Source organism: Neophocaena asiaeorientalis, unplaced genomic scaffold, assembly GCF_003031525.2.
Source record: "Neophocaena asiaeorientalis asiaeorientalis breed wild unplaced genomic scaffold, Neophocaena_asiaeorientalis_V1.1 scaffold1247, whole genome shotgun sequence".
Classification (NCBI taxonomy): Eukaryota; Metazoa; Chordata; class Mammalia; order Artiodactyla; family Phocoenidae; genus Neophocaena; species Neophocaena asiaeorientalis.
The window spans coordinates 118,223-130,619 of NW_020174329.1; the positions used below are offsets into that span (position 1 = coordinate 118,223).

Consider the following 12,397-nt stretch of genomic DNA (forward strand, 5'->3'; position numbering starts at 1 on the left):
TTTTTTTTTTTGGCCGCACCACGTGGCTTGCGGGATCTTAGTTCCCCGACCAGGGATCGAACCTGGGCCCCCTGCAGTGGAAGCGTGGAGTCCTAACCACTGGACCGCCAGGGAGTTCCCTGCACTGATCATTCCGATTCTAATCTAGCACCCAGGGTTCATTCTAGGTAGCCTTCCCCCTTCCATATTTATAAGTTCCTTCTCTGATGGTAAGAACCCTGGCTGCCGTTATTCTCAGTATATTTACATATTTGCTCATTCCCCTTGTATTGGCTCAGTCCCTCGACTACGCAGGCCACCCTTTCTGTTGTGGGCTGCCCCGAATCCCCTGGCCCCGACCTGGAGGGGAGCCTCGCCAGCTCTTTCCCAGGCGGCCTCGCCCCAACCGCATTGACCAAGGCCCTTGCCCCGCCAACTGTGTTGCGACGTCATCCTGGCCACCTGTCTGCTGTGGGCGCTGGCCCCAGCCAGAGGGGATGGACAGACTGCTGTTGTGATTAGGGAGTATGAGCTCTGGAGCTGGACCACCTGAGTTCAAGTCCAGCTGATTTCTACTAGCTGTGTGACCTTGGTCAGGTTAATCTCTTTCTCAATTTCCTTGTCTGTAAAAATGGGGAAAAGTAATGCTTCCTGTCTCACAGGGTGTTTATGAAAACTAGAGACTGTGTGTGTAGCATACGTAGGACACAGTACTGTAGTCCAACAGGTGACTGCTGCTGTTATTAATCGTCGTTTCCTTAGTGTGTCAGCCCTGTAGGGATGTTTGTTCAGTTCACAGAAATGTCCTAAGTATCTAGGACAATGCCCAGCATTCAGTAGGTGTTCAGTAAATGTTTGTTGAGTGAGTGGCTGTATTAGGACTTAGTTGGGGTTAACTGTGTACGTAATCGTGAGCGTGTCTTTGTATGAAGTTGAAAGCTTAGACTTCCGAAAGTAGGAGCACAGCTATTCCTAGTGGTAGGACGGGCTCGGATTTCCTGAGGAGCTTCGTCAGAGACAATGGCTGGGCCAAAACCCTCGCCGCCTCTTAGGTTCTCCCGGATCGATGACGCTCATCTTTATCGTCTTAGGACCACCTTTCACCCACCAGAGGACACCCCAGAACATGGTCTATTATGGGAAGCCTTCTTGTAAAAACAGCTTTGAAAATTATATTGAGATAATAAAGTATGTGTTCAGCTCCTACAAGAGAGAGTCCCCTCTTATCGTCAACACGATGGGCTGGGTGGCAGGTAAGCCCGCCGAGGCGCATGGGCTGGACGGGAGGGTTGGGCAGTGGGAATAAGTGCGTGGCTTCCAGACGTTAGTGCTGAAGCCCGGTTTTGGGGCAGTTCCTTGTCTCAGAAGCAGTCCAGCTTGTTGCAGGAGTGCGTCGCCTCTCTGTGCGCTAACTGTGCTCCCGTGGTCTCCTTCCTCGTAGACCAGGGTCTCCTGCTTCTTATTGACCTGATCCGACTGCTGTCTCCCAGCCACGTCGTTCAGTTCAGCTCCGACCGGGGTAGGTACATGCCAGACCTCAGCCCAAGCTACGTGGACAGCATGGACGGCTTGTACACAAAGAGCACGTCCAAAGTCAGAAACAGAGGATTCCACCTGGCAGAATTTGCAGACAGTTTAGAATTTGCTGACGAAGAAAAGGAGAATCCACTTCTCTTTACTGGATACAAACTGATGTCCGTTAAGTCGGAGTTTGTGTCTGGAAAAACTCCAAGAAATAGGTAAGCAAAGCATCATGGCTGGAGAAGTTAGTTTTCTTCAGCCTTACAAGGCCTTCTGTCCTCAATTCCTTCAAAGGAATAGTCCTCTAAAATTTTTCAGATCTCTGTCACAGCTATCTGTTTATGAAGGAGAGTCAGTTATTTTCTGAATGTTACTTTCCCGGTGGAAACATCCAGAATTGGCTTCCAGGTCTGCTTGCCAGGGCCTTTGACTTGAAGGATTTCCAGGGGGTTTATGGAAGGGCAGGGTCTGCAGATGCTAAGGTTGGAACGTGGGCTGTGTGTGTAGAATCTGTGTGATGTCTCCAGTGGGAGGTGGGCCTGTAAGGTTAAATCTCTGTTTACCTCATTGTGATTTACTTTTCAGAGAATCACATAACAAAGTCCTTCGCGAGTTGGCAGTGCTGAGTTACCTTGGCCAGCTGCAGCCCCCAGTGCCAAAGCCACTGTGTCCCTTACATGGTCTGACACCCTATCAGGTGACCTGAACTCTTGGAATTGTCTTTATTTGGGTTACTTAAACACGCCTATGCCTGTGTGCCGAGAGCACTTTGACCACTTCATAGCACCTCACTCATTTAGTCCTCAGGGCAGCCCTATGGTGTAGATTTGGTGACTGTCCCCGCTTTACAGATGGGAGCTGAGTGATCCAGTGTGAGTGGCACAGCTGGCCACAGACCCAGGCAGCCCAGCTCCAGAGCCGAGCTCTTCGCTGCTGTGCTGGGCCTGACTCTGGTTCCATCCTGGCTAAGAATGTTCTACTAATACCAGAGGTGGCGCTGGGATTACACCCTGGCAGCCCATCTCCGCCCTTGCACTGACTGGCTGGGTGCAACTTGGGCTCTCAGCTGGGAACAGCGGTGCCAGACCTCGCAGAACGCTTGTGCAGATTTCACGAGTGCTCACAGCAGGGCCTGGCACCCGGAGAACACTCTTAAACTGTTTCACATATCGTCGCAAGTAGATTCTGGCACTAGGGTATATGCATCTTGGATTCCAACCTCTGAAGAAATTCATTTGGGAAGAAACCACCATAACATTAGGATTCCAAATGATGACAGAATAAAACAGCAACAGGTCGCATTACTAAGTGCTCACCCTGTGCTGTGCTCTCTTCTAAGCCTGGGTTAACTCCTTTACTCACCGAGGTGCTGTTATTATCCCCACTTTACAGACGGCAGAACTGAGGCCAGGGGCACTGAGTCAGCTTGCCCAAAGGCCCATAGTAAAAGTTTGGGCCGGGACTGGTGCCCAGGCGGCCTGACTCTAGAGCCCAGGGTACTCAGCTCTGCTGTGTGGCCTGTGCAGTGCTGAGCACCCGCTGTGCCACGCGCTCTGCCGAGCACATTACCTGGCGTGGCAGCCTGCCGGGGAGGTGCTGTTACAGACCCCGCTCACAGTGTAGAAAACTGGGCACAGCCAGGTAGACACACTGGCCTGAGGTTGCACAGGCAGGGGCTGTGACCTGGGGGGCAAGGATGTGTTTCCTGAGCCTGATGGAGAGATTGGCTCCAGGCTTCCAAGTCATCTCCACTGAAGAACCTAAGGCAGTTGGTTTATTGGAGTTTTGGTTGATTTACTGCAGTTTACTCACTTGGTGATGCTCTATAACTGAACCTGCCAGTAATTTAAACAGCCTTTTGTTACAAATTCACATTTGTTTTTTAAACAATTTTTAAAAATTTTATTTATTTGGCTGTATTAGGTCTTCGTTGCTGCGCAGGCTTTTCTCTGCTTGCGCTGAGCGGGGGCTACTCGTCATTGCCGTGTGTGGGCTTCTCGTTGTGGTGGCTTCTTCTGTTGCAGAGCTCAGGCTCTAGGTGCACTGACTTCAGTAGTTATGGCAGTCATTCTTAATGACTGCGCCACCAGGGAAGTCCCCAGAAAAGCATTTTGTTATACATATTATTTAGGCTTCAAAAACAAATGTGAGGGGGACTTCCCTGGTGGCACAGTGGTTAAGAATCCGCCTGCCAATGCAGGGGACACAAGTTCGAGCCCTGGTCCAGGTAGATCCCACATGCCGCGGAGCAACTAAGCCCGCGAGCCACAACTCCTGAACCCGCACGCCACAACTACTGAAGCCCAAGTGCCTAGAGCCCGCGCACCGCAACGAAGAGTAGCCCCCACTCCTTGCAACTAGAGAAAGCCCACGTGCAGCAACAAAGACCCAACGCAGTCAAAAATAAAATTTAAAAAAAAAAAAAGTTTTTCTACTTTAAAAGTTTGAAATTACCCAGAAAGTTACATGTTAAAAGTAATTATTTACCTCGTGCTCCGGGAATGCAATCCATTTTTCTTATTGCAATAATTAAATTAGGGAGTGAATGGAGGCTTTTTCTCGCTGAATGGATTTTTACTTTCTCCCATCAGGAGACTTCAGTGAGGGGTTTTCATAGTCTCCCTCCGTCAACTTCAGCTCATGTAGGATGTCTCCAAACTTGCATCTCATTGTGTCTCTGTAGACAAAGTTCCAGGCATTCAGTTTAGATTTCCAGCAGGTATTGCTGGTATACAGGAGCTTTGTTTTAGTTTCCTAGGTTCTCTGTATTAGAACGGTGAAGCACTAAACAAATGCTGGTTGGTGTTTGCATTCTGTTTAGATATTTCTTGGGAGGTGGTTTGGCAGATAGAACTTCAGATAGCTGGTGAGTCGACTTGTAAAAATTAAAAGTAGTCTTTCAAGTAGAATTCATAGAGGGGGATGCGCATGTATCTTTCAGGTCCCTTTCAATGCCGTGGCACTCCGGATTATCCACGCTGATGTCGCTCCTACCCACATATTATACGCTGTGAATGCCAGCTGGGTTGGGCTTTGCAAGATCCTGGATGATGTCAGAGGATATGCAAGTGGGCCCATCCTGCTTGCCCAGACGCCCATCTGTGATTGTTTGGGGTTTGGTGAGTCTGAGAGGGACACTGTCTGTAAACCTACTGAAACTGACCCGCTTCTTAACTGTCGATGGCTGGGCTCGACCTTGTCGCCGTCACTTGGCTGGAGTGGCCAGAGAGCTTAGCTTCTCTGTCTTCTGTATAGCGGGCTCTGCGGGCTGGAGGGCAGGAAAGAAGCGGTTCTTTCTCTGCTTCTCCTCCAAGATTCCTAAGGGCCTGGTCACGGCCTCCTTCTCATCTGACATGTTTTCCGTGGGCCCTCCCACCCACTGCTGGGGCTCTGAGTCCATCTTAGGCTGACGTCCGTGGGGTCTCTCCAGCACAACGGTGCATCAGAGCTCCAAGCCCATGTGACCACGGCACTTCTCCGCTTGGATGTCTCACTGGCACCTAAGACTTGGGTCCCAAACTGAGTCCTGATAGGTCCTTCTACCCCTCCCCTGATGTTCTCCCCAGATCTCCTCCTCCTAGCCCGCACCATCCCCAGTTCCCAGGCCATGAACAGTCCTTTGAAGATTTACTCTGGTGTTTGGGTCAGGCCCCTGGGTCCTTCTTGGCACCCCCTTGCTTTCATTCTCCACATCCAGCCCACTCGCAGGCCTGGTGGTTTCGTTTTCAGAAAGTCAGACTCCTCCATCTCACCTCTTCTCACCACGCCCGTCTCATTTCTTGCCCTGGACTAGTGGAAAAGCTGTGTAACTGGACTCCCCACGGTCAGGGGTGATCTGAGCACATACGAGATCACACCGCATCCTGGTGCGTCCCTTCGCACAGGTCCAGCATGTGGACCCAGCCCCGTGGTGCCTGGCAGCCTTGGGTCCCTGCGTCCCTCACCAAACCTGCCTTACGTGATCGTCCCCCAGCTCACTGAGATCAGTAACTGTCAGTGTATACTTCTGGAAGGGGGCTGGGCCTACACACCTCAAGATTAGCAAAACCCTCAGTTAATATGTGTTCTTGATTTATACAACACTGAACTTCTCGAAAGCATTTCCACAGAACTCGTATGCTTTAGTACAGACGGTAAAGAAGGGATCGGTGGTGGGGAGAGGCTGAGTCATCTTTGCGTTCCCCACTGGTGGCTTTCTCCCTGGCCCAGGTGCACCTTAGTTAAGACAGTGTAGGACTTGGGTTTCTCACAGCTGAACAAGAAGGGTACCAAGTGTCTTCAGATATTCAAATATGCCACTTTGTATTTTTAAAGCAAAACACAGTTGAACTTGAAGCTCTTATTTTAAAAGCCATTCTACAATTCTGAATGGTTGGGAAGTTTGATATCTTCCAGAAAGGGTGATTTTTGTGTGTTTTGTGTGCTTTCAAGGAATTTGTAGAGGGATCGACATGGAGAAGAGGCTTTACCACATCCTCACTCCTGTGCCCCCAGAAGAGCTAAGAAACGTGAACTGTCTGCTGGTTGGAACCATTTCCATTCCACAGTGTGTTCTCAAGAGCCAGGTGAGTATGGCCCCCGGGGGCAGCCCTGGAGCTCGCTGGCCGTGTCCACAGTAGAGAGTGGGGGCCTGAAGTCGGGGCGAGAGTCACGGGGGAGCAGGTTATTGTCTGGGAAGCTCACACCCCGTGGTGGTGTGTCAGCGTGGCCTAAAGGTCTGGGGCCCAGAGTCGCCATCACGCACGGCCAGGAGCCCCGTGGTGGAGCCGTCGTTGCAGACGTGCGTGTGGGAGAAAAGAGCAGAGGTGGCATCCCCATGATGAGCCCTCCCTGAAGACAGTCTTCAGGGGTCCCCATGGGAAGGCCATGGAGGGTCACGTTGGCCAAGGGCATCCGTGTGGCCCCAAACCAAATGGCAGGGCCTGCAGGCAGCTGGGGAGGCACCAGTGTCCCCCTCCCCACCGGCTCGTTCTGCCCGTTTGAGAGAGAAGTCCCCACCCTCATTCTCATGCTGTTTGATGTGTTTGTGGGGTTGAATTGTAAGTGGGCCCTTCCAGGGGAGCGGAGCCGAGTGTCTTAGGAGTGAGAGGACCTTCCTCAGACTCTCACTTTTAACACTGTCTTCCGTCTTGGCTGGATTTGAAGTATTTTCTCTGTGTTTCCGTTTCAGCGTGGGCTCGAAGGGACGATACCTTACATCACAACAGATTATAATTTTAAACTTCCTGGAGCATCAGAGAAAATTGGAGCAAGAGAAACTGAGGAAACACGTAAAGAGAAAGTGCACCCCAAACCTAAATTCTATCGAAAAACAAACTGATCCTGATGTTCTTAATAAGGGAAGGACCTTTTCTTCCGAGAGCTTGACTGTCTCCAGGCTGGCACCAGCGGACTGATGGGGTTCTGTGGCCACGAACGGAACGGCGCGCTTACGTAGCAAATGGTGCAGTGTTTTCTGCATAGCTCGTGGGTATGTTTAGAGTACATTTAAGTCTGTTCTTAAGTCGACATGACCGAGAGGTGTGCCCTGGTCTTCTGTTTTATTTTCTAAGGGAGTAAAGCAGCAGGGAAAAGTTTGTGCGCCATTGAAACAGAAAGAACATGGTAGATTCCTCGTAAAGTTTTTGCAGGACCTGGTTGTTGGCATCTGGATAAAAATAGAGTAATGGGAGCCACAGAAACATCCCAAGGAGGAAGGCAGTCTGGCCAGCAGGATGGAGGGCATAGCGGAATGTGGTGGCGCCCTGTGGTCCTTCCCCCCCGGGGCGGGGGGCGTTCCCATCCCTGCGCGTTGGATGCTCTCCAACCCCGTCCATGCGTGTGGGCCAAGGGTTAAGCCTCTGTTTGGTCTGTTAAAGGTAATCAATGTTTCAGAGATAAAAGTTTGACTCCAGAGCCCTTCTTCTTCCTTTTTAAAATCTGATGCTGAAAAATTTTATGCTGAAAAAATGCTCTCAAATCCAGGAAGCCTGTCTTGGGGCCTCTTTAAAACCAGATTTGTCCTAATTGACTTCACATCTGAGATTAAAAACGCACAGTGGGCAGAGCCAGACACTAGGCTGTTTGGAGGAAGGACCGGGGGAGCAGCTCATCGTGCTCTTGGGCTCGGTGGCTGGACCTGAACTCTGTGTCGGTGATGGTGCTGTTCTCCCAGGGGGCTTTGGGGCCAACGATGGAACTCCATCTTCTCCCTGGTGGTCAGGATTCTTTAACCTCCCAGGTTGGAAGTGGTTTTGGTAAACAATCCGGACAGCCAGGTCAGGTCACCATTTCTGCGTTTAGGACGCTGAGGTAGCCTTTCAAACTGGTGTTGTGAATTCCAGCTTCCTAGCAGAATGTGTTGAAGGACAGCTATTAGGATGTGTGGGTTTTAATGTTTACATTCATTTAAACCGTTGACTGTCATTGTCTTAAGTACTCACGTGGCTTCTCATCTCATCTTGTAGAGCCCTTGTCACCGTCCAGGATCAGGTGTGAAACCCTAGAGACCATTTAATGTCTAGCTTCCCTTTTTTTTTTTTGCAGTGGGAACCATTTAATCTGCATACGGAGACTTGTATTTACTGTGATTGTTTCTACCAGAGGAACAAAGGGGGCCCTGCAGGAAGGGCTTCTTTTTTAAAAAAGATTTATTATTTTTTTTTATACAGCAGGGTCTCATTAGTTATCCATTTTATACATATTAGTGTATACATGTCAATCCCAATCGCCCAGTTCATCCCACCCCCCCACCCTAATGTCTAGCTTCTTAGTTGCTTCTTATTTATATCTAAATTTAACTTGTACATGGTTTTCTTTCTTGGCCTTGCAAAGACTATTAACAGACAATCCACCATCAACTTTTTGCCTCCTTCCCAAGTTCCTGTACCTTTACAATAATACTGTAGGTCTTCAGCAGCAAGTGGTGGCCTGTCATTTGCATTTTCATTAAATCCAGGCTCGCTTTTTGCCTGTTTCCTGCTGACCATTAAGGCTGCGGGCTTCAGTCCCCATCGGTAAAGAAAACAAACGTTGCCGCTAGAGGGAGCTGTCAGCCATTGGTCAGCTGGCCATACGGAGGCTGGAGATGGCCTGGCCAAGGAGCCCACCTAGGCCTCTGTCAGCATCCAGGGATGCTGGAGACAGGGCGCTGTGGTCAGCTCCAGGTGTGCCAGTCAGACTGGCAACGGTGCATCCACCTGGTGTGTTTGACTATCAGTGGCGATGGTTTGGGCTTTCTGTCATTTCCACTGTCTGTGATGGCTCAGGATGGGTAGTGAGAGTTCTGCATTGGAGATACTCTTAACAAAAACTCAGTCATTTCTGTGTGTGATTTTTAAAGCAGTACATGCTTATTTTAAGAAAATTAAAGGAATATATGACTTAGAACAAGAACCCTTAGTCACTGATTTTGTGGTTCTGGAAAATCAGCTCTCAGATAGATCTGTTTCCAGGACAGGTAGACATGAAAATGAAAAGATTCTCCAATTCTAGGATTGATTTTATTTTGTGAAGACAGGTAGTTCTGTTTCCATCTGTCCCCCGATAGGCGTTGGGGGCAGACACCACTGTATCCTCTGAGGCCCCAGATTAGAACTGAGGACTTAGGAAAGGGGAGACGGGTCGGTGAACTGCCTCTTGAGGTGCCTTGGTGTTTGAAAAATCGGATCCTGGAAGTAGCTGGCCAGAGAGGACATGGGGGTGGTGGGGTCCCGGCTGCCGCTCCTGGGGTCCCTGTGACAGGCGGGTCCTCACCCTTCTGGGCACTCAGGTTTCTGCCCGACAGACGGCGAGAGGACCGAGGGACGTGGGACGGTGATTATTAAAGCGTCTGGTAGTTGTTCCCCTTAGATTTCGTTGAGGCCATGTCGTGGTTAAGGCAGCAGGCTTTGATGTTGGAGCTCTGAGTTCACCTTCTGGCTGGGCCACTGGCTAGCAGTGTAGCTCTGAGGGCGTATTTAACCTGAGCCTGTGTCCTCTAAGATGGGCGGATAGCGCTTCCCTCGGGGCCCCTGCGTGAGGAGGGCAAGAGGCGTGTCTACAGCAGGCGAAGCAGTAACTCTTAGCATGCGGCCTGTCTCTAAGGGTTGTAAATCCAGAAGGCAGGACCACGATCGTATCCCTCACAGTCACACTGGGACAAAGCAGAAACTGTCGGCACCGGAAACCATCTTACCCGGCAGTCCCCGGGCAGGTTTCCCTTAACAGCGTTCTTCCTGCTGTGGGTCCTGCCCAGGGCTCCAGAGAGGAAGGTCCCAGGGCTTCCACCGATCACCCGCTCCTGGGAGTTTCTCATAAACCCTGCTAACTGCTTTTAAAATTGTGTGACCAGTTCACCCATGTAGGAAATGATCCTGAAGTCCACCGCCGCGGAATCCCTGTGGATGCTGTGATGCTGTCTCGTCCAGTATTTTTCTAAAATGCACGTGTGTGTTTGTTTTATAAAACTGGTGTTCAACTGTATGTGTGGTTTCTATCCAGCCCTTTTCACTTAATATGTGAACTTCTGTATCATTAAATATTTTTGAGAATGTGAATTTAATTGTGTGATTTTGTTACGTACATAGATAGACCATTTTATTCTCGGAAATTATTTAAATGTTTAGGAGAAGTTATGGGGAAAACATCGAAAGGGGGTAGTGAAATCTGGGCGCCATAGTGGGGAAGACAGGAAACCCCAGCAAGTGCCCTGCACCTTTTCTCTGTTTCAGTATTGAGCGGGATAAACTCCAGTGGGAGTTCATCTTCATTTTTCCTTTTGGGCCCATGTATGTAAGTTAAATGGTTTCTGGACTATCTTTGAGAGTATATTAGCAGGGAAAAGAATTTTGCTCCCAGAAGAGTTCAAATAGAAAGAAAGCTAGCCAGCAAGCCGGGGGTCTGTGTCTGTAACCGCCTCTCCGAGAGCGAGAGCTCAGCCCCTCGGCCCTCGCTCCCAGGGTGGGGCCTGGTAGAGGCAACGAGACTTGGCTGACAGGCCAAGCCTGAACAGTGGCTAAAATAAATATGGGGGCCATCTGTGCAGTAGGGGAAGAGCCACGTGAGGTAGGGCCTCCAGAAAGCCTTGGCTGAGTTAAAGTTATTTCCAGGGCTTTGCCAGGAAAAGAATGGGGCAGAGGGTGGGCCGCGGGGTGAGGGAGCAGTCTGAAAGGAGCCGCACTTGGAGTTGAGGGGCAGCAGGTCCAATCTGGAGATCCCGGGAGCTGAGTAAGCAGTCTTGGGAATCGGCAAACAGCCGAGCCGGGCAGACAATGTGTTGGGCTGGGAAGCCAAGGGTTGCCATGGCGACTGGCCCCGATGCTGCTGGCTGCTCGGCGGACTGTGGCTTGGGTTTTTCTAATGCTTCGGACCTGGGCTTGTCTCCGGGCTGTGAATGTCGGCCGGGCGGGAAGAAGCCACCAAACTTGCAGGCCTTCCTCCTGACCGAGGAGTCCAGCCGGGGGCTGCTGCTGGCTGTTGGCATTGCAGAGACGAGGGTCTTCGTGGCACTGCTTTCTGGGAAAGGAGGGAAGGCACCCTCTGAGGCAGCCAGCGGTGTGAGAAGTGCGTGCCAGGGAGCATATGGGTACTTGGGGGTGGAAAATCCAAGGGGAGGAAACCACCAGCAAGGAAACAGTGCAAACCGCGGCCACAGAGTCCATACGTTAAAATATACAGCGCCCAGGGGGCCTGTGTCGGAGAAGAGAATTGGCAGGGCTGAGAGCTCGGTGGTTTTCTGTGCAGACGATTCAGCTGGAGAAATTAAGGTTGGGGCTGAGTCTGGGAGAAGCCCTCCAGTGTTGGGACTGCAGCTGGGCAGAGAGGGACAGGGACTGTGGGTCAAGCACGTGGCTCAAGGGCCAGGCAAGGTGCCACCACCCCAGAGGTCAAACATGAATTCAGTCCTGACAAAATATGGGTCTCCACCTCGCGGCTGGCTCAGCCTTCGTCCAGGAAGCGGTGAGTATGTTTTCTTCCTCTTCGGTCCAGAAAGGAGGGTGGACGGCAGAGTGAGAAGAGGAGATTTTGTGGGTCTTGGAGGGGCTGCTTGCTGAATTCGCCTGGGCCCTTTAAGAACCCCTCCTGCAGGCTGGCCACATTTTCTCCTTCACAGTGATTTAATGAATTTGAGAGCGTGGAAGACAGGGGTCGCCCGGTGAGCGTTAGCCATCATCTCTGATCTAGGTGCAGATGGTGTCCTGTCTTCTGAGAAGGCAGAGGAAGGAGGCTTTCGGTTTCAGCCTTCCAAGCCCTGAAAGAAGAAAGAACAGGGTCCCGTGTGAAGAGCTATTCCCCTGGCAGCTGCCGCGGAGGGGCCAGTGGCGGGAAAAAAAAGGCGGGGTCGGGGGTGGGGGGAAGCTGCTCCCCAGCTTCCTCTCCTGCGAGGTGGAAGGTCGGGGTGGGGGAAAGGGGTCCCTAGACCTTGAAACCTTCAGTTTTGTGCATTAAAGTTGTGTCCCCCTCGCCAGGATGGTCAGGGATAGGTTCCCAACCGTGCCTTTGTACCTCTCTCAAGAAGGGCTGTGAAATTCCTTCTAAACCGTCAATATTTGTAAGTTCACTTTTGATTCGTGCCATGACGCGTTTTGGCAGAGGGGGTCAGGAATGGCGTTCATGGAATCAAACAGCCTTCCAGCGCCCCAGAATCAGAGCCCTGGCCTGGAAAACACCCCATTCCTGGCCAGAGAGGAACGGCCTGAGGGTGTGTTAGCCACTGACCCCTCTGCGCTCCCATAAGAGCCCTCATTCCGACCTTCATCTGTCTCCCCCTCCCCCCCAGCCCCACGGTTGGCCCAAGACAGAGTTAGGAAGCAGTGAGTCACACACAACTCCTAGCACCCACCCAGGCCTCACTGCAGGGTTGTCTCCACCCCAGGAAGGGTCTGAGCTGCTGGTGTAGCCCTCCTCTGGCTCACACCCCCAAGTGAAGCTTAGCTAC

General features: G+C 51.2%; 1 protein-coding gene across 1 annotated transcript in view; it reads left to right on the plus strand.

The window, feature by feature from the left end:
- NOL9 (nucleolar protein 9) overlaps positions 1 to 10,000 on the plus strand; it is a 20,001-nt gene extending 10,001 nt beyond the window's left edge. Inside the window, exons 7-12 of the mRNA XM_024756147.1 lie at positions 1,071 to 1,232; positions 1,421 to 1,718; positions 2,086 to 2,197; positions 4,442 to 4,619; positions 5,932 to 6,065; positions 6,671 to 10,000. Coding sequence (XP_024611915.1) covers positions 1,071 to 1,232; positions 1,421 to 1,718; positions 2,086 to 2,197; positions 4,442 to 4,619; positions 5,932 to 6,065; positions 6,671 to 6,820 — 1,034 coding nt within the window. The 3' untranslated portion in view covers positions 6,821 to 10,000. The remainder of the gene's footprint in view (positions 1 to 1,070; positions 1,233 to 1,420; positions 1,719 to 2,085; positions 2,198 to 4,441; positions 4,620 to 5,931; positions 6,066 to 6,670) is intronic.
- Positions 10,001 to 12,397: the final 2,397 nt, after the last annotated feature.